The sequence below is a fragment of the Periophthalmus magnuspinnatus genome, chromosome 12, assembly GCF_009829125.3.
Source record: "Periophthalmus magnuspinnatus isolate fPerMag1 chromosome 12, fPerMag1.2.pri, whole genome shotgun sequence".
NCBI lineage: Eukaryota > Metazoa > Chordata > Actinopteri > Gobiiformes > Gobiidae > Periophthalmus > Periophthalmus magnuspinnatus.
Genome location: NC_047137.1, coordinates 13074966 through 13101304, shown reverse-complemented (window position 1 = coordinate 13101304; position 26339 = coordinate 13074966). Strand labels below are relative to the sequence as shown.

The following is a 26339-nucleotide window of genomic DNA, read 5'->3' as shown; positions in this document are numbered from 1 at the left end:
CGTTCACACAAATATGACCGTCACTGCTTCTGATGGGTTACTCAATGTGAAGGATGGGTCAAATGCGGAGGACAAGTTGTATAAAATTAATAATGCTGCATTCTTAGTTGCATATGTAGTTTGGTTGGATAGCAATGGTAACCAAACCTCCTAGTCAAAGTCTGATTTTGTCAGATTTCAGAAGCAGTACTGGGTTTTTTTTTTACACTTTGATGGGAGACTGCGGGGAATACTTGATGCTACAGTGGGGGGCCAGAAGCAAAAACTGTTGTGTCCTTTGGTTGGACACTTCACCCACATTTCCTAGTATGAATGTGGATGAATGTGGTGTGTGTGAGTGTTGGTGGTGGTCAGAGATGGCGCAGATTGGCATCCTCACTTCCTTTAGTATGTCCCAGGGCAGCTGTGGCTACAGTAGTATCTGACCATGACAGAGTGTGGAGTGAATGAATAATGCACGGAATTATAAAGCGACGTTGAGCATCTGGAAAAACACTATATAAGATTCTTTCATTGTTATTATCATTGGATTCTCATTCTTTGATATACGGTACTTGTATTTTAGTATTTTAGTAGTATTGTTGACTATTTAAGCGTTCTTGGTACTTTTAGCTGCTGTTAATCACCTTGTCTCAGTGTGTGTGTACCTGATGTTGTACTGGTGCTTTGAGTGCCCTATACAGAAACTATCATTTAGGATTACTGTAACAGCTTTCGTTTCTGTTTCATTGAACCCCATCCAAAAACGTCCTTCATTCCCCCTATAGCAGATCTCCCCGGTTTCGCTTGTCACTGTGCTGTTGCCAGATCGGGGGCCATTTCAGGACGTTGGAAAGCTCCCAGCGAACCTCACTCTTTCTGCGGGGCCCCATGAATCAGTGTGGCTCCGAGAGGGCTGGGGCCAAATGGGCATAAAGCACAGAGACAGGCGGGAGTCAGCGTTCCGAGAGGTTTTGCTTAATGCTAAACGCTGTGTCCGCGCCAAATGCCACAGTGTCATTTACAGAAGCAGAGACTGTAGCCGGGTGAGAACGGGACGCTGGACAGGACACTGCTGACAGCCGCAATTATACTTTTATTGCTGTTTATAATGCATGATCAAGGCTAGTCAACACACGGCTAACGAGAGGCCTCCAGCTCATTTAAAGTGCATACAACACGTGAGAATAGCCATTTCACTCAAAAGCTGTTAGCGTTATTATATTTACAATCGTACTTTTCTGTAGTTTGGCAAGTTGTTGGTAAGGTTTATAACTTAAAAACTGAAAATCTAAATTAGTGTAATAAAAATAAACACTTAACATCACCTCTCTCAACTCCTTGGAAGGTTCCTAACCAGCAGCAAGAAGCTATAATCCCACAATTCACTGCGCAGATCAAACCGAAAGTTTCCAAATACTAATTTACGTTTTACACTGCAGTGTTCATTAAAATCTTCTGCATAAATAAACTCAACTTGTATAACATGTAAAGCGTGACTACTACAGAGCCACATCAGCCCGTTTGATGTTATAATGCAGCCTGGTGTGTATTTACATTTTACAGAAATGAAACTTAAACTCTACATGGATCATTTGCATAAGCTCCGCACTGAGAGGTGAGCGCGCTGTTGATGTGGCCGCTGCAGATGGACTGTAGGACAGCACTCTGTGGGATATGTTTGTTCTTTGTGTTACAGAGGGATGTGCTTCTGTCACGTTGGAGGTGGTGTAAACCTTTCAGAGATCATACATGTGCAACAGCAGTTCACTCATGTACAGTCACTGGGTTATTTATGTACCGTTGTAATGAAAACATTGGAAGTAAAGCCTGAAAGGTAGAAATAACTGTCATTAAACTCAGTTCAGTAGTGGAGGCTGGTGCGCTTGTTAGACCATTTTAGGTAGACCACCCACTCCAGCCAGTACAAGCAGAGTACAGTAACACCACCACATACAAGTCTACTGTACAGCTGAATCCTCCTAACCCGCAGAACCGACAGCTGCGGGTTAGGAGGATTCAGCTGTTTCTTACTCCTCCTTGGTCCCTACTGTTGACCTCATGACGTAGCTCTGAAAGGTTAAAGCGAAGGAGAAAGAAGCTTAAGGAACAAGGTATTTTTACGATAAACTGTCACTTAACTGTTATTTACCACATGTAGTATCCCACCAAACCAAGTCATAAGTAGAAAAACATGAAACGCTGTCATACGCACTGTAACAAAGTTTGACAGGCCACTACAGTTTTAATAAGGCTTGCACACAAATTTTAGGCCTTTATTGCATTTGTGATATCCATGGCGAGGTTGTGGTGGTATGGAGTAATATCAAGTAAAAAAGTACTGCTTACGATCATTTTGGACAATTAAGCATTTAAACAGTCAGATGTATTCATGACATAGAGGGATGCAATATCAGGATATGTCCTATAGAAAGTGCAATATCAGTGTGCAATAAAAGGATATGTGCAACAAAACTCAGTGCAATATACATCTGTGCAATATCTCTGTAGGTGCAGTAGAACTCAGTGCAATAAAAGGCTATGTGCAATAGAAGGGTATGTACAATAGAATTCAGTGCAATTTCATCTGTGCAATTAAAGGATATGTGCAATAGAACTTGGTGCAATATAAATCTGCAATATCAAGGTTTGTACAATATAATTCAGTGCAGTATAAATCAGTGCAATATCAGGCTATGTGCAATAAAAACAATCATGTTATTCCCAGGAAGTATGCACTTTAATATGGACTATAAGATTCAGTGCTTCCAAAAACCCATCTCTACTTAGGGATGTTTCTTAGCTACACTGAAGCAATGCTAGCACAATACCAACTATGCAATAGTGAATAAAAATAATGACTTTTTATAGATATTTCTTTGGGTTTTATGTCTCGGCGGTAACGCTGTGAAACCCTGCTCTGTACAATAACTACACATTGTGCATTTTTATGGCCACTTCGGAGCATCATTATGAAACCAGAGCATCATTATGAAAGCAGAGCAGTCCAGAAGAGAGATGCATAGTCAGTTTATTTCACTGAGAGCAATAAAGGGACTCATTTTGATTTTAGCTCTGGAATGCCTTTAAACTGGTGTTAGTTCACAAAGTGTAAAGTGGCTGCATTGCTATCGTCGGCATGATGCTTAAGATCAGAGATGGGTAGAGTAGCCAAAACTTTCCTCAAGTAAGAGTAACGTGCACAGTGCAAAGTAGAGATCCAAGAAATTACTTAAGAATAATTAACAAAAAGTAAGAAAAACTCAAGTAAGAGTAACTTAAAGAGTATTTTATTTTAATAGATTCTTTTTCCAGACCAAGGTTTTTATACCTGACACTTTGGACTGATCACTAGCCGTTTTCTTAAGAGTGGTCACGTGATGAGCTGATTTAAACAAGTTTTGGCTCTGTCTTCCTACTGGTGGAGGCAGGTGTGTGACAGTAAAAAAGCCCCCTCGTCCCAGTTTATAGTCCTGTGGATGAGGGAACTTTTGAAACTATCTGAAAACAAACTAAACCTTGGCCTAGAAAAATAATATCAAGATAAATTAATGTAAGACCAGGCAAACCTCATCGAATTTAAAGAGTAACTGTCAGGACATAACATCTGATTTCATGTCATTTTAAGGAGAAAACATTAAATATCTGGTATTTTCAAAGGACAGACACAAACATGAAAAACTAAATCATATCTGCAAGAGGACTGCAAGAAACAAATGTTCAAATCATTTCATATTTTCAACATAAAGCTTTTGTGAAGTTAAATAATAATTAAATGCAGACTACACACAGACGTATTTTGACCTCAAGAGCTGCTTATGCAATACATCTTTACTGGGGTGCACAAATACATGGGGGGGGGGGGGGGGGAATCGGGCACAGGGCCTGTAACTGTTATCTGGAAGCAGGCTCTGATTGGCTGATAGGGGGTAGGCCATCTCCTCTTCCTGGTTGTTTCGTAGATAAAGCTCATATCTGACTATAATAGAACAGAAATGGGCTTTGGCAGAATTCAATAATCAGATTCACTAATCCCACTGGGAACGAGTCTGTTGGCAGCGCATTTAAAAACAGAAACGCAGCACAATAAAATGGGATGAGGGATTAGAAACACAGCGTAAATATGCAAAAAGATACGTTAACTACGGAGGAAAGCGGTAATTGATTTTTGACTTTGAGTAATGAAGTTTTTGTAGGTTTAGCAATGGAAGGCTACAGCTCATTAATCATCATTCACACAGTTCTTTCACAGGGTTTATTTTGCAATGACTTTTCCAAGCTATTAACCATCTTATAATTGTTTACCTTTGTCAGTTTTATTCACTAGTTGTATTTACATGTGATACACGCTATTACGCTGTTTGGCTCAAATGAATTATTGCGTGATCTGCAGGTTTTGTTGTGATGACGTTTACGTGCTGTGAAGGGAAAGACAGAAATCAACTACAGTTTTCATTTTATTTTTAAGTTGCTCTACCTGATTTTTACTGTCTTAAAAATGTGGAAAACAGAATTGGTTCATTGGTCCAAGTTATTCCTCACTTAACGAATTCAGAGCATTCTAATTATTCACCACGATGAGTTTGTAAGCACTTTTCACAACTTTCAGAAACCAGAGTGGAGTTTTGCCGTGATGGTAGTGCTAACTAGCATGCTAACACTCTTCCAGACTCATTAGATGCAGTCAGCACACAGTGGACATATTTTGACCTCAAGAGCTGCTTAAACAATATATCTGCACTAGGGCAAGCCACTTTTGGACCAATTACATGGGATTAAAAGTCATTTTTAGTTCAATATTATGATTTTAAATGCCCAAAATTTAAAATAATGATCCACACGTGTCATAGACTATAACTATATACCTGTCATAACTCTCCAAGATCTAAAAGTGAAACATTTCTGCATGTCATTAGCCTCAAAGCATAAAAGCCTTTTTTAAGTTTTTTAGGAAATTAAAAAAAAAAAACTTTTTTATTCTGCTGCAGTGATGAGTTTATTGGAGTTGTCAACATGTGTGTGTATAGTTAAAAACGTACAGACATAGTATATAGAAGAAAAGAATTACTTAAACTATTTGTGCGCTGAATTAGCCATGATTTAGGATTTTACACTCAATTGAGACCAAACTGTACAGCCTTAAAACAGACCTGTTCTGAAAAATCCTTCTCATTTACCCTCTCAAAGTTGTTTTTGGAGTGATTTGTACATGTTGGAGCAATCGTTAATCGCCTATTTTCAAGACGCCATATTGCCGATCAGTCCCCGTTTTCACCTCCACTGCCATACACCCACTCCTCTGTACTTAATTTGTTCTCCAGTTAAATTTTCTTAATCAGTGATACACATAGGATTCAGCAGCGTTGCAAAGTCGTATTGGTACAAATGAAAAAATCTGCTACTCACTAGTGTGATCTGCAGCTATCAGTCGGAGCTGCCGACAATGGCTCTTTGTTGTCTCCCACTGGGCACCGCAGTTTTCTAATGCAGAAGTCAGTGGACGTGTTTATTTTATTAAGTGGTTTTAGATGAGTGTTGCGATTTGAAATGTGCCAGTTGTAACACAATGATCCACGGGAGTCATAGATTATAACTATAGAGCAGACATGAGCGCAATATATCTTTTTTAATGAAGTAATACCTAAATTCTTCATTTCACTTCTCTTTACATAAACAATTACTAATAAAGAGGAGGTTTATTGCATAACACAGGTGGCTCAGGGTGTCAGAAATGTAAACGAAACTTATAAAATGTGTTAATATCTTAATCTGGACGAGTATAGCATTTTCAAAACAATAAAAAATGACATGGTGATCTAAAGAAGTTCTGTGTTAGGCAAGGCAAGTTTATTTGTATAGCACAATTCGTACACAAGGTAATTCAAAGTGCTTTACAGAATAAGAAAGACATTAAAATCACACAAATCAAAACATAAATAATCACAAATAATCATAAAATTACCATTAAAAGAGAAGAGTGCAGAATAAAAACCTTTCAGTCGTAACCACATCTGAATAAGCAGTTAATACCCCAAGGAAAATGCCCTCATTGTTTTGTCTTATTGATGAAGAGCTGTTGATTGAACACAATTTCACTGTTACAAATATTGGGAGAAGAAACATTGTGATTTTTTTGATTGACATTTGTTTTATTACGCTGTGCCAATTTGTCATGACTCTGAGCCAAGCACCCACTTTACAGTTTTAGTAGCGAGGCAGATTGAGACCACACATCAATACTGACTGAGGCTGAAAAGTATTGATTCTCATGCAAAACTACTTAAAGTTTCAAGTCTCAAAGTTGCAATTTTTTTGAAAGACATTTTTGTTTTTTTTGCTTTTTTATACATTGATTATATTTTTCAGCCCGTTTATTTAAAGGGCCCATATCATGCAGTTTTCTGATCTATGTTATAATGTTGCTTCCTCACCTGGAGTTGTGTTTTCTTTCATTGACATGTTTAACACACAACCCCTACATATTTGAGTTTTTCTCTCAAACTGAAAACACTGTTCCACCTTGTGATGTCATGTGGTATTACAGGAAGTGCTCCGCTGTGTTTTTCAACTCCATACACCTTCACTAGAATCATTTGGATAATTTCTCAAACTTTGGAGATGTAGACAGACTAATAATAAAAGATTACTCAAACATGTGTGAATGAAACAAAACACAACTCCAAGTCTGTTTTTGAGGAGGTAGCAACATCATAACATGGTTTAAAGCTCACAAGAATTGATTTTACATAATGCACCTTTAATTTTTTAAATCACTTCAAGCTGGGGTGGAGCAAAGATAACAACACAGTAATACAGGACCTTTAAATGCATTGAACGCAAAATATCGGCATGAGAGCGACATCATGGTAGTATTACAAGATATCGGATGAAAACTGGTATTGCCCGTGACAAAATGTAGTTTGTTGTGTTCAGCATGTTCAGTCATTTCTTATCAGCACATATTAAATACTAAAAATCTGTACCTCCATCCAAAACTCTCCTCCACCTGTCCCTTGTGCTCTGTATATGTCACTGCATGCTCTTCCTCCCCACCTCAGCCAAACCCAGACTCAGCCCTGGCCCCCCTCTGCTCTCTCTCTCCCCCTGCGCAGGTGGGTGATCAGATCCTGGAGGTGAACGGGCGGAGCTTCCTGAGCATACCACACGACGAGGCGGTGCGCGTGCTCAAGTCCTCGCGGCACCTGATGATGACGGTGAAGGATGTGGGCAGGGTCCCTCACGCCCGCACCGTCGTCGGGGAGACCAAGTGGATCGCCAGCTCACAGATCGGGGAGAGCTCGGCCACCAGCAGCCTGGCCAGGTGAGCGGGCATCGCATCCAGCCCTGCAAATATTCAAATATTTTCTTTTGTTTACTGGTTTAATTAGTCCTGGTTTAGCCCTGGTTTTATTGTGGGCTAGTATTAGTTTAGTCCTGGTTTGGTCCTAGTTTAGTCCTTGTTTAGTTCTGCTTTCGACCTGGTTAGTCCTAGTTTATCTGTGGGTTAGTCCTGGTTCAGATCCAGTTGGGCACTCGTCTAGTCCTGGTTTAACACTGGTTCACTACTGGATGACTACTGACAATTTTTCAGAGCAATGTGGGTGAAACCTTTTGTATTTTATTTCCCCCCCAAAATCTAACATAGCAGTTTTTATTATTATTCAAACTGAGCTAGTGTTGAGGATATTTTTTTACAACCCCAAATTGTGTTAAAAGTAGCGGTGCGTCCCTCCGGCCCAGAGGCCACGGCCCTCCGAAAGATGTGGCTCGTAAGAAAATGAAGTTCAATAGCCCTGGTTTACAGCATGTGACAGGTTGGACAGGTGAGTGAGTATGTGAGCTAACCAGGAAAGATGGAAAAGAATAGCGTAGAGATTGGGTTCAGATGGAGTCACAACAGAATCATTGTAATCTTCCACAGTTTAAAGTAACTAAACAATTAAATCGACTTTTCCCCACTCACTGTCTCATTAAGACCCCCAGACTCCACACGTCTCCCCTCATCCTCCCCTTTAGTCCTCCAGTCCTCTCTGCTCCTTCCCCTCGCTCTTCCTATTCAATCCCCCAAGACCCCACCCCTGCTCCTCCTCACTCTACTCTTTAGCCCTCCAGAGCCTGCCCCTCCCCATCACTCTCCCCTTTACTCTCCCCTTTAGTCCTCCAGTGCCCACCCTTCCTACCACCCCCTCACTCTCCCCTTTAATCCTCCAGACCCCGCCCGTCATCCCCCCTCACTCTCCCCTTTAATCCTGCACCTCCTCCTGAGAAAACTTAAACATCATATTGTGTAACTTTCCATGCAAAGCAATAACATCTCTATAGAGACAGTGCCATAGAGCAGAGCACCTTTAACAGGCAGTAGGGCGAGATGTGCTAAAATTGGCGGTGATGCAAGTTTGGCAGAATCTCTACATCTTTGTCAGGAAGGAAATATTTAGTGTCAGGAAAAGTGTCTGAATGTCTCTACGCAGCACTTGACACTGAAAACCATCTAGACATCAGCTGGCACATAATGATTATTTGGGGACAAAACCAAGCTCTTGTTCACCTCCTGGACCAGAGCCAGCGCTGGAGATGCTCCTCAGATGTTGGCAGCAGAAGCTTAGATCTTTTGGAGAAATGCCATGATGATGAAGAGCACCTGGAGGACCTGACCTGCCATAACCCGGGTGTTAGTGAATCAAAACAGGCTCAAAATGAGTCATTATTTCATCACATTAATGTTATTGCAATCACAAGTCGACCTGGGTTAACACCGTAGACTGTATAGATAAATGGACATAGCTAACCTGCTAGCCAACGCCCTCCAAACAGGAAGTGAGAAAAAATGTCACCCCCTCTCTGTAATTGCTGTGGTCAGGCTCATTATTTTGTTCTGAAAATGTTTGTTTAAACCCGCTCTACGTGATCCTGGTATTTTTATTTCACTATTTTGTCTGTAAATCCGATAGTGCTGGCAACAGTGGAAAGGGTGATACCTTCAACAACCTTCGACAGCCTCGTTTCAGATTGGATTTTTGGTTGTATGATACCCATGGTCAGAATACCAAATATGAAACTCTGCCTCAAATTCTGCCGGCCTCGATGAGCTTTATTTGAACGCTATGGATGACATCGCACTCCCTTCGTCCACGTCTTTACACAGTCTGTGGTTGACACTAAGTAATGATTGGCTGCAGGTGCTGAGGTTTAGGTAGTGAGGATTCAGATCAGAGAGAGTCCTTTTTAGATTTAAACCAGCTGGATTTCAGCATTGAAACTGGCAACGGTGTCAAATGCTTTTGTAATTCATGATAAATCAACACTAAAATTGTTATCAGTAAAAGCTGTATTTGATTTGTACATGTTTACCTCGTATCTGAGGACATAATTTAGTCATGTTTATAGAATATAAAATCTAAATCTTACACACATTTCTTTTAAAGGTGCACTATGTAACTTTACTTTACATCTGCTTGTGTCCACAGAGATGTTATTGCCTAAAATGTTCCACAGAATGGCGTTAAACTTACCTACCTTGCATTTACTCAATTACTTAGGCTAGGTACATACAGCTTTGACAAAAATGCATTCTTACTGTGAGTGGGGTCGCCTCTCCACTGATCAGACCTGTAACTTGGCTTATTTACTCATGCTTTCCTAAGACGATTTGAGGTTACAAAATGAGACCTGATTTTCTGAAGATAGTCGATCTAGAATCTGAAAGGGCTTTGTTATTTTCAGTTAACAAATTTCAAAAAATAGATTTGCGCTTTGGCTCAAATAGATGTAATTCTTGTATTTTGGTTGCCAACGGTAACACAATCCAACACCACCTCCATAAACGTTTTCGCACAAACCTCAATACTTAAAATCCCCAAATATGAGATTCTCTGGTCCCTCGCACATTCACGAGATATGAAAGTATGTTTGTGAGACGGGTTTAGTGTCACTGTGGGGACATTACTGTGTTTACAACGGCACATAAATATATTCTGGGCCCTTTGGGTGAGTAAAGCTGCACTGCAAAAAATAAAACACGAAATCGGCTCTCAGATTATTGACAGCAGTCACAACAGTTTTAAAATTTCCTAGTACCGAGATCTCCACAATAAGTCTATATGAGAATACAAAATTAGGACCTTGGTGTTGGTTCAGTGTATCAGACATGACTTCTGGAAAAAAACAATATGGACGCTCTCCTAAAATAATGGCCCAAGTCATTTTTTTCATCTTCCACCTCAAATTTTAACCCCCTTTGGACATTTAATTGAATTGAGCATATTTCCTACTATATCGACGCCCTCCTGAAACATTTTCGTGTCACGTGTGTCATAGAAAATCTGGCCTAAGTCGTATTTAAAATGACTCAGGCCATTTTCAGATCATGGCATTGTGTCTTAAGTGTTTTTGAAGTCATTTTGAACTAATTTTAAACTAATTTTGTGGCTTTGTGTTATCTTTTTGTAATATTATCACATATTGTAAAGCTAACAACAACTTCCTGATTCTTGGACAATAAAACGCTGATTCTCAGACAATAAAACGTTTTATAATTACATGCAGGTAGTGCCAGTGGTGGAAGGTAACAAAATACAAATGGTAAACAACTGTACTTGAGTATAATTTTTAGGAATCTGTACTCAAGTCCATTTTACAGTGGATACTTTTTACTTTTACTTCACTACATTTTTTAACTGGACTGAAAAGTAAAAGTAAAAAGTACTTTTCATTTGATTTGAGGGGGTTATTTTTACTATGTTCGTAGTAACATCCTGACTGAAGTTTTCAGACTTCAAGCTTCAGCAATGAGCAAAGCAAAAATAAATACACAAAATTCATGAGAAAATTTTTTATAAATATCACTACATTTAAACTTTAAAAATGTACTTTAAGAGTAAAAAGTATTTGACACAGATTTTGATAAGGTGTTAAATTCTTAAACAGATACTTAAATACTTTTACTTAGATTTTTTCATGTAATACTTGAGTAACTTTTTGCCTCTGTATCTTCACTTTTACTTGAGTAACGAACTTGAGTACATCATCCACCACTGGACAGAATGCAGCAGAGTTATTTTGACCTCAAGAACTACTTACACAATATGTATGTACTGGGGAAAGATGCATTTTACTCAAAGTTCTTAAATCCAACTAACTCTATGCTGTAATGACCTCTGAACTCTTTTTCTGTGCTTGTTTACAGTTTCTCAGTGGAGCAGGGAGCATCCGCCGCCGGAAAGGTCAGACATTTTTCCTCCTCATTCTTCTTCTTCCATATCAGCGACGCCTCATGTCTTTTATCTCTATAAATGTTCACATGCGTCAGTCTTTTGTGGCTGGTCTAAATTTAAGTGTCACATTTTGTATAGAGGGAAAATGAGTGACAGCTATGGCTTTTAAAAGTGCAATGCGTGGCTTTTCTTGTTTGTCTCCATGGAGATATTTTGCCTGGAATATTCTACAGTATAGCATTAAACGTATCTATAGCATTTATTTCATTATGGCTTTATTATAGCCAGAGGTTGCATTTACCTGAGTAACTTTTTAAAGAAATTGTACTTTTAAGATGACCACTACTTTTATACTTCTACTTGAGTAATATTATATTTGAAGTAATGTTGCTCTTCCTTCTTTTGGCTACTCTTCTTCTGACTATAGCTCAAAAACATGTGTTCTTTCTGTGAGCGGGATAGTCTCTCCATAGATCTTACCTGTATCTTGGCCTGTTTTTTCTCCATGGTAAAGTTTAATGCTGTGGAAAATTCCAAGCTGGTTCTCCTGAAAAGTTCCGCAGCCCACCTTTAATACTATGCGATGGCTTTATAAAGTGGATAGACTTTAGTTTGAAGCTTGGATACGACTGGTTACGTTATGCGGTGACCCGTGCTGTCTGACTTTGACACTTAAGTGTTTTGGGACTAAGAGGCGTCAGTGGAAGAATGTACAAGATTATGAAGCTTGATCACTATCTTAAAAGGACCTTAATATGTTACTCTCTGATCTTTGCTATTATATTGTTTCCTCAAAAACATACCTCAAGATGTGTTGTATTTCTTTCACACATGTTTAGCACACAAACTACATAGTTAGTTCTCCCAAGATCTCTCAAATGGAAAACACCTTGTAATGTCATTAAGCGGGAATACAGGAAGTGCTCCACTGTGTTTATAAACTCCATACACCTTCACTAGAAACATTTGGATGATTCAAATGTGGAATTGCCAATCTCTGCGGAACAATGATTAAAAACTACCACTACATGACATCACAAGGTGGAAGTGAGCATTTTGTGCTTTGTAGATGTAGACAGCCTAATAAACCAGAATTACTCAAATATGTGTGAATGAAACAAAACACAACTACAGGTATGTTTTTAACAACATTATAACATGGGTTAAAGCTCACAAGAGTTAATTTTGTGTTATATAGGACCTTTAACCTTCTGGTTTGTGTATAGGGGCAGTTTTCTAAGTATTTTGATACAAAAAAAAAATATATTTTTTGGCAAAAAGGTAACATAGGAGAGACTCTCTGAAAACTACTACGAGAATTCAATGTAACACCCATAGTAATACCCATCCCTTTGTGGCAGTTCAGCTCTGTCGTATCAACTACTCTGAAATTTAAATAGAGTAAATATAACTAATATAACACTATATACACTAAAGTCTTAAGTCCACTGGCACATTTGTGATTGTTAAAGCTCATCCATAGCTTAAGACTTTAAAGTGCCTCTAGGAGCTGCTAACAAGCCCATTCATTTGTTATGGAGCTGAAATCCTGATTACTCCCCTGGACCTTTTATCAGCCTGGACCTGTGTGCATAAACAGTGATGTGTCAGGGGTGCTGTGGGCATGTGCAGTGTTCCACCATGGACACGCACACTATAACAACCTCTTTACTGTCGTGGTGTGCTGTTGTTAAAGGATGTTAATTAATGCTGTTTGTGTACAGACATAATGTGACATCGTCCCTGCAGTATGCTAACAGAAATGCTACTTCTGAATGAACTGCATGTGCTTTTACAGGTGTTTTTTAAAGTATCACAATCACAACTAAACATGGCTTTCTAGAGCCTTAATCTACAGATAGAGGATGCATACAGGTTTTTCTCATTTTCTCTTTTTGGACAGGCGATGCCTCATGTCAAAGCTCAGAACCTCCAGAATTCACTCATTGAGCTGCAGAGGCTGCACTAGCATGGGTTAATGATTGGCTGCATGTGCTGGGGTTTAGGTAGTGACAATTCAGATCAGAGAGTGTCTATTGTAGGTTTAAACCAACTGGATTTTAGCACTGAAACTGTCAACCCAAATGAGAGACTCATGTGAGGCTCATTCTGCTTTCTGATGGAACAAAAAACTAATTCTAACATAAACAACTTGACTGTCATGTCCAATATTTTTGCTATTAAGAATAAATCAGTATTAGATCTGTTTACAAATTATGTAAGGGTGTATAGATTTTACAGGGGGAGTTTTGGTGACGGACAATCACTTGAGCACATGAGAGTAACACCAGAGCCTGGTGTAGCAAGTGTTTAGTGTCGCTGGCGATTAGGGCCAAAATTAGCCTACATGCTAACAACCACATATTAAACATTTAGTTTTATTTCATCAAGCTCCACCAATCCTGCATACATGAATGAACTTCACAAACTGAAGTTGTAAGTTGGATATATGCTAGTATTACTCCTTAGCAAATATAACAATATAGAAAGTTCATATCAGTCCCAGGCTGTTAATGCGTCGCTCCTGGAGGGGTCTATATTTGATATGAAAATGTTTGCCTCATATCTGACAACACACATATACATTTTATTATGGAATATAAAATCTAAATCTTACATAGAGTGTGAGTCTAAACATAACAGCACATTTGAATGTTTTCCTGTTTTAAGTGATTGTACATTACTTTTCCAATTTCCTCATGAGACTTGGCTCTTAAAAGGCTGAGGTGGAATTCTTTGAAGGCACAAGTCCATATCTGAGGAGGCCATTTTCTCTCTGAATACACCGAAAGTGTTTGGAGTTTTGTTGAAGAAAACTCAAGTGTGTGATGTCTCGCTTCAGAAGAAAATGCTGCTTTTTGAATCGAACAAAATGTGACACAAAAACACATTTGTGCTTTTTAAGTCTGCTTTCTGATGTGATAATGTTGTGGTGTCTAACTCAACATATTCTTCAAAGGCCAAGTTGGAGCTGTTTGAAGCTTTTAAACTCTGAGAAAAAAGTTCAAATTGTTGTGTATAGTTTTGGTTTGGTGATGCATTATTATGAATACATATTTATCATTTTTATGTTTCTAACATTGTGGTGTGTAAGTGGTGATAGTCGGAGTAACATTGGTACAAAATGGCAGCCATGTTTTCAGTCAGACCCCGAGCAGCTTTGGCTGTAGAAGTAGCTCCAAATGTTGAGAGTGAATGTATAAAGTACTACTGTGAAATAATTTACACTTTATTATCCTCATAGAGAAATTTGTCCTGTGCATTTGACCCGTTCTTGTGGCCATACCAGCTTGTCAAAGTCTGATCTCGTCAGAGCTCAGAAGATGAGCAGGGCTGGGAATGGTTAGTACTTGGATGGGAGATCAATGGGTACCACAGTGGGGTGCCAGTGGATAAAACTGTTGTGTGTTGTTAGGCAAGGAACTTAACCCACATTTCCTAGTGTGGATGTTGTGTGTGTGTGAGTGCTGGTGGTGATAGGCTTCTGTCAGTCTAGCCCAGGGCAGCTGTGGCTACAACAGTAGCTTACCACCACTGAGTGCGGAGAGACTGAATAATGCTCTGTAAAGCTTCTTTGAGTGTCCAAAAAAGTGCTATATAAATCTGATGCATTATTAATGCTACTAGGGGCAACCTGTCTGGAGCAGTGGGCCCCAGCTCCAGATCTTGAGCTAGTCTTGGTCAGGACTACCTTTGCTGGAGGAGTAGCCGGAGGAAATCAACACAGACACAGGGAGAAACATACAAACTCTTTTCTTTAGTCACTCATTCTGTGTTGCCAGCAGCACATTGAGAAGCTTGTCAAACTTCTATAGCTCCACAGTGTTGCATCATTTAACATTTGGGCTGGACAATACGAGAATAAACATGGCTGTCTGATTTCTGTGACAGTCTGCTGTTTTGGTCAAAAATATGATCTTATTGTTGTAGTGGTTCTGTTTATGCAGCTCTGTGCTCAAACACACGCAGTCCTGTTGGTCGGCCTCTGTCATGCCCTCAGTGAGTGATTTAGCCAATGAGTGAAGACAGAACTATCACAAGAGCCTTTTAAATGTCACTGAACTGTTATCTAGGCTCCAGAAAATACATTTATGAATATGTAAATATGAAACAACAACAATAAGGTAGAGATGGAATAGCTGCTTCTAGTTTACCCATCACACTCCTCACAGAATCTACAGTGAAATGTGTGAGACTGTAATAACGTATTTATCTCATTTACTGTTATATTCACCTGTTTGTTTTTTCACGTTGTAAAACAAATCACCTCATTCTTGTACTACCTGGAAGCACATTATTTCTCGGAGAATAGTCATTACAGCTTTAACACAGGTTTGTCCATCTCCTCTATATTAACCTGCCGCTAAGAGACAAAACCTTTCTTCTCAATAATGGACTGTTTAAACACATTTGCATTCATCATATTTATAAAGCTGCTGTAAACATTTAAAATAAACTGCTCTATACGTATTGCTCTGTGGACAATTATTAGTATCAATAAAATATCAGATTTAAAGCGAGGGTATTCCACAAAGTCGGCTTTTTGGAGCTTTGTACCATGTTAGAACGTTCTTTCATCAAAAACTTGCCCGAAGTGGTTTTATATGTCTTCCATGCATGTTTGGGTAATTTAGCGATCTCTTCTGGGCACTATTTTCACCCTCCTTACAGTTAAGAGTATGAACCTGTAAAAGACTCTACCCACGAGCCGTCACCCACCCTCCTGCACGATAATTTTCAATAAATACACAAAAGCATGAAACTAAACAATACACTACAACTTCACAAACCTGGTGCAGTAGTTTCATCTGTGGATTGTGAATTATTAAACATGTGAACTCGCTTCCTCAGGGCGATGGTTTTAGAAAGCACAGTGTGGCATTTCATTGTTTTGCAGATGACATTCAAATATATCTGTCAGTGACGCCAATGAGAGCCAGACCACACTGAGAGCTCTGCAGGACTGTCTCATGGAGAGAGATGGTGGTGTTTGGCCAAACTAACCCACAGCTTGGGCCTGACAGTGTGATTAGTTCTCTGTCCTCTTATTGTCTTCCTGCAGTGAGGAGATTTGGGCTGATTGTGGACTCTGGAATCAAACTGGACAAGCCCATTAGCTCTGTCATAAAGTTCAGCTTCTTTCAGTTGAGGCTCCTTGCTAAAGTAAAGCCCCATTTTCCACAGGCGGATTTTGAAAAAGCAATCCACACATTTGTAACGCCGGGATTATTGTAATTTTGTATGTGGGTCTGGATCAGGGCTGTCTGCAGTGCGTACAGCAGGGGTCACCAACCTTTTTGAAACTAGGAGCTACTTCATGGGCACTAAGTCATATGACGGGCGACCAGCTTGATACGCTCTTCTGAAATAACAAATTTGCTCAGTTTGCCTTTAGTTATACATTATTAATAATGATTAATAATAATCATCTATGTGAAGGCACTGATCACATTAATGATTTCACACAATTATCAACAATAAGCAAGGTGAGAAACAGATATCAATATTCAGCACTTATTCAGCATCTTAGTAATTGTAAAATTTTCAGATGATCACTTACATCACTAAATCTGTGTAATTGTCCCTTTTTCACTTGCCACAGACAAACCTTTCTAACAAAACATGTTTCACACAGTTATCAATTATGTAATGTTAAAGAAAAATCTACTTACATATTTTTAAATAAATCTCGGTTGCTTTTTGTGACTTTTTTGTCGGTGTCGTGAAAAGAAGACTATTGCATACCCAAAGCTCAGGGCTTTTTCTGCCCGTAGTGTGGGCAGAAAGGGGTGTGCAGTTAGTGTGGTGCTTTTGTGACACTAAGTGAAGTGTCTCTCCACATTGTGCCGCTGCAAATGAGACGGACGCAGGTTTCTTTTACATAAAAAATGTGATTTATTTATTTTTTCTGCCATGTTTTTGTGGTAAGAAACTGCATTCAGTGCATCTTCACAGCACTCGCGAGCTGACCACTGGTTTTGTCACACGCACAATACTGACCTTTGAACTGAGTAGGTCAGAGTTCACCTTAACTTATCTATTATCAGCTCATTAGTGAGTTGTGTTATTTTTAGAACCTGCCTGCGAGTGCCTCATGTGTCCTTGGGATTGACCTGGTGCCCGCGGGCTCTGTGTTGGTGACCCCTGGTGTACAGAATAGGAGCCCTCTACTGCACCCAGAGCCCTGAGGTCAGCTGACCAGCTGCTGGCTGTGCCCAAAGCCAGACTCAAGACCAGAGGCACCTTTTCTGTGGCAGACGATGGAACAGGGCCATCGGCCTGTCAGATCCTCTCTTTCTTTAACACAGTTTAAGACTAGACTGAAAACCCACCTCTTCCCTCTTCTCCCTGGCATTTAATACTAACTAGACAGGATATCTTGGTGTTTTATTGCTCTTTTCCCATCTGTATCAATGTGTTACCTGTGTGTGTATATATATATATATATATTTTTTTTTTTTGTTGATTTTTATGTAAAGCACTTTGGTCAGCTAAAGATGTATTTTAATGTGTGATATAAAAACTTAACTTGAATTGTGTTGAAAATATGAACTGAATTGAGTTGAAAATATGTTGTTTTTGGTGAATATAGCATTTTCAAAACAATTAAAGGAAACATGGTGGCTAAACATGTTATTGCTAAATATGTTATTTAGAACAAGAGAAGATTTTTTGTAAAATCCTCAATGCAATGATAACTATGTTTTATTGATCTAACCTCATATGAACTTTAACTCTATCTCACCTTCCCTCCTTTTCATTGTCTTTCTTTTTCTTACTCTGTCCCTCCTCCCCTCTGCCCCCCCCCCCCCCGCCGTCCACTGTAGGCTATGATTTCAACATGACTACTATTAACCTGTCACTGCTCTGGTATTATTATTATTATTACAGAGCAGAGCCTGACCTTCAGCTCACAGCGTCCTGTAGATGCCATCTCAACTCATATTTGTGTCGGCCATCTTGAAAACCACCATTAGACTGTCAGGAAGGTGATATAGGCTGGGAGGGACCTGTCGGCTGTGGTTCTTATTTTTTGATTTACCAAAGATAATGTGAAAGAAATGAATAGGGTAATAGATAGAGGTCATTAAAGGACAATATAGAGCTGTGATATTTACTTGGTGTTTACAGAAGGTTGTGGAAGATCAGCATCTTATGAGAAAGGGGAAGGGACATTATGAAGGCTTGACATTTGACATTTTACTTCCCGGTTGGACACGAGCAGTTGATGTGTATGTAGAGGTAATTTGATAACTTACCTAGCAACCATAAAAATAAATGACAGCATCTTTATTTTGTTTAAACTGCCAGAAAATGCATTATGGATATTAGTTAGCATGTAGCTTGTTAGCCTCTGCCTTTGAACTCTTAATATTTTAGTTTTTTGAAAAGTCTATGGGAAAGATTTATGGGAAATTCACTTCCGAAACCTGAGCAGGTGGTCGCTGTTGAGCTCGACTGAGAGAGAAACCCAGAGCCATGTTTACATTTGAGAGAAAAAGAACTTTGGGTTCTCACTTTTCTCCCAAAAAAGCTCAACATGAATCCAGGGTGGGCACGGATGTGTAGCATAAAAGACGAGACCAAATTAGACTTCTGAACTCAAACTCCTCTGCCATGAGACTAAGACATGGCCAAACACATGTGCAAAAAGAGAATAAATACTGCACTATGCTGTAAATTCAAACATGAGGCCCAGACTTTAGGGGCATTACCCTGGATAATGTCTAATAAACTACAGTTTTTAATGAAAATGCTTCAGTAGCGCAAGTTTTTACAGCGTATCCATAACATTATTCTATTGCAGGTGTTTTTATTGTGGAAAATACCTTGAAAAATCTGAATTCTTATTGTGAGTATAACACAGTAAGCACAGGCTCCACAGATCTGACCTGTAACTAGGCCTGCCGATGAAGATGCACTTTGTAACTTTTCTGGTAGAGCGTTCATCACCTGTTTGTCTCTATGGAAAAGTTATTGCTTTGCCTGGAATGTTTCACAGTACGGCGTTTAACTTATTTATCTCCATGGAGACAACCATCAGGCCAGTTTACAGGTCAGACGAGTGTAGAGGGTGAAGAGACCCTGCTTACAGAAGAATGCAGACTTTTGAAGGTATTTTTGAGTAAAAAGAAGAAGACTGTGGAACATTTTAGAAAACAAAATGACAGAAATATTAGTGCCTCTAAAGCTATGCAGAAAAATCTTTTTTTTTTTTTTTTTACATAGACTTGCATTGTGCTGTAGTAGGGAGTGAAGGGCAGTTTAAATGAGGCTTATAACCGTTTGGACTTGCTCTGAAGGAGATGGTAAAACACAGAGACACTGGGGTTTACAACCAGATGACGTCAAGCAGTTGGTCATGAGAGGGCAACTTTAATGCAGAACATGTTGAAACAAAGCACACTACCAAGTTTCTTTTCAAAGCTGAACACAAAGTCAACTTAAAGAGCCTATATTATACTGTTTTTGATCTATGTTATAATGTTTCCTCATCAAAAACATAGCTGGAGTTGTGTTTTGTTTCAGTCACACAAGTTTAACACACAAGCCCTGCACATTTAGGCTGAGATTTTCTTTCAAACTGAAAACACTGTTCCACCTTGTGATGTCATGTGGTAATACAGGCTCCACTGTGTTTTTAAACTCCATACACCTTCACAAGAATCATTTGGATAATTTCAGCACTGGTATTGCCAGTCTCTACTGAACAAAAGTGACAAAGTAGTTGTTAACTTGAAATCTACCCCTTCATGACATCATAAGGTGGAACAGAGCATTTTGAGCTTTAGTGATCTTGTCCCATCTTGTCCCATAACACAATGCAGATGTAATATTTAAGCAGCTCTTGAGGTAAAAATAAGTCTGCTGTGTACTGTCTGCATCTAGTTATGACACGTTTTCTTGTCCAATAATCAGGACGTGCGTGGTTAGCATGCTAGTTGTTGTTAGCATTATTGTGACAGCAAAACTCCAAAAAGTTGTGAAAAGTGCATATAAACTCATCTTTTTGGATAATTAGGAAGCTCAGAATGCATCAGGTAAGTGAGGAATAACTCTGGACCACTGCAAACTGTTTAAAATCAGCTAGCTCTATTTTTCAGGTTTCCAGACAGTAAAAATGACGTAGAGCACCTTTAACATACTAGACCTTTAGAATACATAAAGAGTAGAGCGTCCCTGCAGCCTCAGCACACACTCAATAAACAGTTTGAGATTTACCACGTGAGAATAAGTACAGCTAAAACCCAATTTGCACTAATCCCACTGAGCCGTGTGGAGCTGTTTACTAGATATTTCATCATTTAAATGATAAAAATATGGGAAATATGTGTCTTAATCCGACGCTCTCCCTTCCCCCTCCTGTCTACATGCTGTAAATACACCCAGAGGCCATTGGAGCTGGAGATTAACTGGAAAAACAGTCCAATGTGTCACTTTTAATGATTGAGCTAATTTACTTTATATGATTTTCTAATTATGATTTTTTTTTTTTTTTTTGGGTGGGATATTAAAGTTTTACATCAGGCATGTGGCGCTTTGTGACGAAAGTTTAATGGAAAGGGTAACGCTGAATACTAAATTGAATCTCTGATCTGAAATAGACCTGTCACAATAACAAATTTTAAAGTTCGGTAAATTGCTGAAGTAAATATAGACGATAAACGATAATATTGAAACTCCACTGGCACAAAAACCCAAGAAAAGATTTTAATCACAAACAATAAAATGCACAATATTGTTACAAAATTCTGAGCTGTAATAAATAAAAAGACTGAATGAAACACTTTAGTACTTTGCATCTGTAATGAGTCATAGAAGTTATTAATTACATGGCTTAAATCTCATCATAGCCAAAAAACAACCAAAAAATTCCCAGTAGTTTAACGAAAATGTACACATGGTAAACATTGACCCCAAAAATATATTGGTTCAGCTTTTATATTGTTACGACCCAGCTCTGCCAAGGCTAGGGAAGTCACAAAAACAGATGTTAAAATGGTATAAATAAAGTTGTAATTTAATGAAAAGGATTGAAAAAGGTAAAGTAACAGAAGTGGTCTAAATATTATGCAAATGTATAAATCTATAACTAAGAAACAAAAAAAAACAACAGGTTTAACAGATAAAAAGTTTAGCGTCTCAAAAAACTAGTCACGTCGGTCTATTAAAAACAAGTGATAAAATAAGAAACACATAACACAACATCATAAACCTACAAACAGAACAGTGACAAAACAACCAGAGACACAAAAATACAACTAAACTAGCGTCTTGAACGTACAAAGTTAGACACATAGACAAACAAGTGACAACTAAATGAGACACAGACAAAATGGCAGACTGGCCACAAAGACTGGCAGCCCGGAACAAGTGTGAAGAATTTTCTTAAATAGGGGAGTTGGCTGCAGGAGATTGGCCGGACGGGAAAACAGTCGTCCAATCAACAGCGAGGGCTCGACAAGAACTTTATGGCGAAAGGGGACAGATTCAATCACACACAAAACATAACAGATACTAAAAGGGGAAAGAAGCTCGGGGCCTTCAACTCTTTCGATAAATCGATATAGTAATTATCGTGACAGGCCTAATCTGAATGGTCACAGCCAAAACCCCAGCGCCTGCAGCCAACCATTAATCAGTGGAAGTGCAGCCTATAGTGAGAATGAGAAAACTTATCTGTCATTTTTTTCCCTGTGTTCAGATAACAACATTCTATAAACCAATAATATTTAATGTTGTGATTCAGTGAGTTCTGGGGTTTAGTCACTAATAGAAATGATCACGTTCAGCATTTGTGAATTTGCCTTTTGAATATTTTGCTTTTCTTCTGGGAGTATGGCATCATAGTCTAGAATCGGAAAACCCAGGTTCAGTTGGGATTGTTGTATCTTTTTTCAAACAGTAGCAGTGCAGGCTACATACAGTTCCTTTAAATCAAACTAATGACAACTCCAGGTATGTTTTTGTTCTAATCTGTAATACATAGATGCCACGAGGTGAAGATCAGTTTGGTAATTGGGAAAAGGTCACAGCACAATAGGGCCACAGGATTAATCTCCACTGAAACAAAAACGCAATTTGAACGGACACAATCAGCAAATCACGAAGGCTGCAATTTTTGAAGTGCCTCATTTCCTCTGCAAACAACAAAAGCTCCTGTCTCATTCTGCATAACCCTGTAGTTTAGATCTCTACAAACATGTTCTCAAATGTGATTCTCCTATTAGTTTGCTGGTTCATATTTCAGTCTTTTTGTGAATTCTTCTGGGTGTGTTTAAAATGTGAACTTTGCACAGAAAAATGTGTTTAAGAAAAATCACAATTTGATAATTTTCTCAAATCACTCAGCCCTACGCCGCAGTACCAACGTGGTTTTGTCTTGTCCGGTCTCAACCATAGACTGTATATAGAAGTGGACTGACCCATAGCGTTCAGCTCCAGTCAAATAAAGCTCATCGAGGCTTGAGCAGTTATAATTTGGAGCCGAATTCCATATTTGGAAATCCAAGAGCAAGTATCACAGCAACCAAACTTTTGATAATGTGTATATTGCGATTTATGGAGAATATAATAAAAATAGACAAAATAAAAACCCCAGGATCTTGTAGGTCGAGTTAAAAGGAACATTTTCTGACCAAAGTGACAAGCCTGATGGCAGGGAGGGGCAAGGTTTTGTTTTGTTTTTTTTCAGAGTCGATGGAGCCAAATTGCACCCAGGCTCACTTTGTATTTGGGACATGGCAGCTGGCAGGTTAGCTATGTCCATTTATATAAACAGTCTGTCAGGAGTAGTAGAGTAGCTCAAGTAAGAGTAACGTTACTTTAAATTAATATTCCTTAAGTAAAAGTATAAAATAGTGGTCCACGAAATTACTCAAGTACGAGTAATTTCAAGAGCAGCTTTCGGGACGCAACATCTGATTTATAATTTAAATTTCATGTTATTTGAAGGACGAAACAGTAAATAATGCGCAAAATCTAAAAAACCCAACAATATCTGAAGGAGCAACGCAAGAGACAAATGTTCAGATCATTTCACATTGTCAACATAAATTACTTAAAAAAAACATTACTGAAGTAGTAGTAAAAGTACACTGCAAGAAAAGTACAATTTCTTTTACTAAGTTACATTTGCTGGTGTAACTTTTTAATATAAATGAGTACTACCCTCCTCTGCAGTCAATGATCTCAGCCTAATTTCACCAAGATCATTAAGACACCAACACAAACACTTGGTCCGCACACTCTGCCACAGTCCATCAGCTAACGAGCCTCTAAACTGTGAGGAGACACGCCACCGGGACAGGATCGATACGGGATTAGATTAGCAAGGTGGTGCTAACAGGCAAATTGAATCACTTTAAACATGATGTAATAGAAGTTTCTAATATGGCCAATACAGTCAGTCTTGTGTAAGTGCAAATGTGATTAAATTACGGAAGATTCAAGGAGGAAAATAAAAAGACTTTCAAATTTACTTCCCAACCTATTTCGCTTGCAACATCGATAGTTTTGACACGTTTCATGTTGAGTATAGCTCTAGTTTTTCATGTTTTGTAAATATTGAGAGCCTTTTTTGTGTAAAGTACTTCAGGCTCTATTTCGCAATGTTTATAGGCAAGTTTATTTGTATAGCACAATTCATACACAAGTAATTCAAAGTGCTTTACAGAATAAGAAATAAAATCACAATACAAGAAATCAAAACATAAATAATCATCATAAAATGAACATTAAAAGAGATGAGTGCGGAATAAAAACATTTCAGTCATATGCTCAGCTAAACAGAACGGTTTTGAGCCTCGATTTAAACATTGTCAAAGTAGAGGCCTGTCTCACATCTTCAGGACTGTTCCAGGTTTTAAACTCTGACTCCATGTTTAGTCCTGACTCTGGGCACCAGCAGGAGGCCGGTCCCTGAGGTCCTCCTCATGTGAGATGGTTCATGTGGCACTAACATGTTGGAGATGATCTTTGGTGCTGGTCCATGGAGAGACTTGTTCACACAGAGCTGCTTTAAAGTCTATTCTCTGAGCCACAGGAGCCAGAGACCTGAGCACAAGACACATGTGTGAAGTACGTCCTGGTTCTAGTCAGGATCCGAGCAGCAGTGTTCTGGATGTACTGTTCTGTCTTAAGGCTCGTTTGGAGAGGCCACTGAGCAGGACGTTACAGTCGTCTAACCTACTGGAGACACATGCATGGATAAGTCTCTCTAAGTCTGGTTTTGACAGTAAACCTTTGATTTTTGAAATGTTTTTAGATGGTAAAAAGCTATAGATGTTATTGATTTAATGTGGCTGTTAAAGTTAAAGGTCTGTGTTGAATTAACATTATTAATTTAGGTTGTATCTGGACCTAAAATGGATCATAGAGACATTTTCAATCACTATTAGCTTCGATACCCAGACACAAAACAGACCAATTCACCGACATGAGCGTTCACACAGGACTAGAATCACCTGAGGAAATCTGACTTTGTAGAATTATAGTAGGTAAAATTCGGGGTAATTGTTATACATCCCGTGCTAACAGGGTTTTAAATTCTAAAATTAGTTAAAGGTAGTATTAAACCATAAAATCCATAATTATTTCACACTTTGATCATTGTTAACCTCAATATCTTAAATGGCTTTGTAATAGAAATGGTCCCTGTTCAAACCTGCAGAACTGAGAAACCCACAAACTCCTCATAGTGCTATTCCAAATTGGCAAACAACACATTTTTATTTATGTTTTTAATTACAAAAAAATGTCGTCACTTGCATTAACCCTCCCTGAGTTTTTTGAATAATCACAAGCAAGTACAGAAATGTGGGTGGGGATAGGGAGTTAGGTGAAAACTGAAATTTCCAGGGCACTCAAGCCTTAAATGTAAAATAACACAGGATTACTCAAACATACGAGAATAATTCAAAATCCAACTCGGTAACCTAATGATGAGGGGACACCATTATAACATTAGAAGCTCCTGAAACTCCTGTAAACCCCGACAGAAGAGCTCTTTGGACCAGGACATTTCATTCTCTCACAGCTTTCCTCAAAGTGCCACAATCTCACCCTAACCCAAGGACAAGAGGACGAGAAGACAGAACCACTCATCTCACTCATCATTTGGCTGATGGCTTTACCTTCTATATCTTGGCATATCTTTGGGTATTAAAGAAGACATATTGTGCTTCTGTCTGCCATATAGTTATAATCTATGACACCCTTGGATCATTACGTTATCATTTGCACATTTTAAATCGGAATTGGCCCAATGGGAGCTGACGTCGGCGTAAATGTCGCGAGGTTGTCGGCCCCTCCGATGGATAGCTTCAGATCACGCTAGCGAGTATTTGTAGTTATTTTCATTTGTACCTACGCGTATCATCAACTACGAAAATTTAATTGGAGAATGAAGTAAGTACAGAGTTTATCTGCAATATGGCGTCTTGAAAATAAGCGATTAAAGATTGCTCAAACATGTCATTCCAACTTGGAAAGGCTAAATGAGAAGAGGAAATGACTGTATGGTCGGCTTTAAATGTACTTGTGTTGTGTAGGTATATAATGCGATAAACTGCAATACTCATCTAAAAGGACTTGTTTGTCTATTAGGAAAAGGTCTGGCCACAATATGGAGCAGCAAGATTAACCCCAATCAAAGCAAAACTGCAATTTGAACGAACGCAATGAACAAATCACAAAGGCTGCAGTTTTCAAAAGTGCCAGAATTTCCTTCACAACCAACAATAATACCTCATCTTATTCTGAATAAAAACTCCTAACCCTGTAGTTTAGATCTGTACAAACAAGTTCTGAAATGTCCCTGTGTGTCAGATGCCCTCGCTGTTTCCCCCTGGGTCTCATTCTGCATAAAAACTGCTAACCCTGTAGTTATGATCTGCACAAACATGTTCTGAAATGTGATTCTTGTATTAGTTTGTCAGCTCATATTTCAGTATTTTTGTCAATACTTCTGGACGTGTTTAAAATGTGAACTTCAAATAGAATACTATTATTAAATAAAAAATCTAATGAGAATTGCAATGCTTGAAAAATTGCAGTTAGATCCTGTTCAGAGTATTGTTCAGCCCTACACCAGGCATAGTTACTGTGTGCGGGGTCGCCTCCACAGGCCTGACCTGTAACTTGGCC

The 26339-nt window shown here is 38.8% G+C and overlaps 1 protein-coding gene across 1 annotated transcript in view; it reads left to right on the top strand.

Annotated features, from left to right (window-relative positions):
* The window catches only part of whrna (whirlin a), a 344555-nt gene that overhangs the window by 251311 nt on the left and 66905 nt on the right, over positions 1 to 26339 (top strand). The window contains exons 5-6 of the mRNA XM_055225688.1: positions 7092 to 7300; positions 11165 to 11201. Coding sequence (XP_055081663.1) covers positions 7092 to 7300; positions 11165 to 11201 — 246 coding nt within the window. The remainder of the gene's footprint in view (positions 1 to 7091; positions 7301 to 11164; positions 11202 to 26339) is intronic.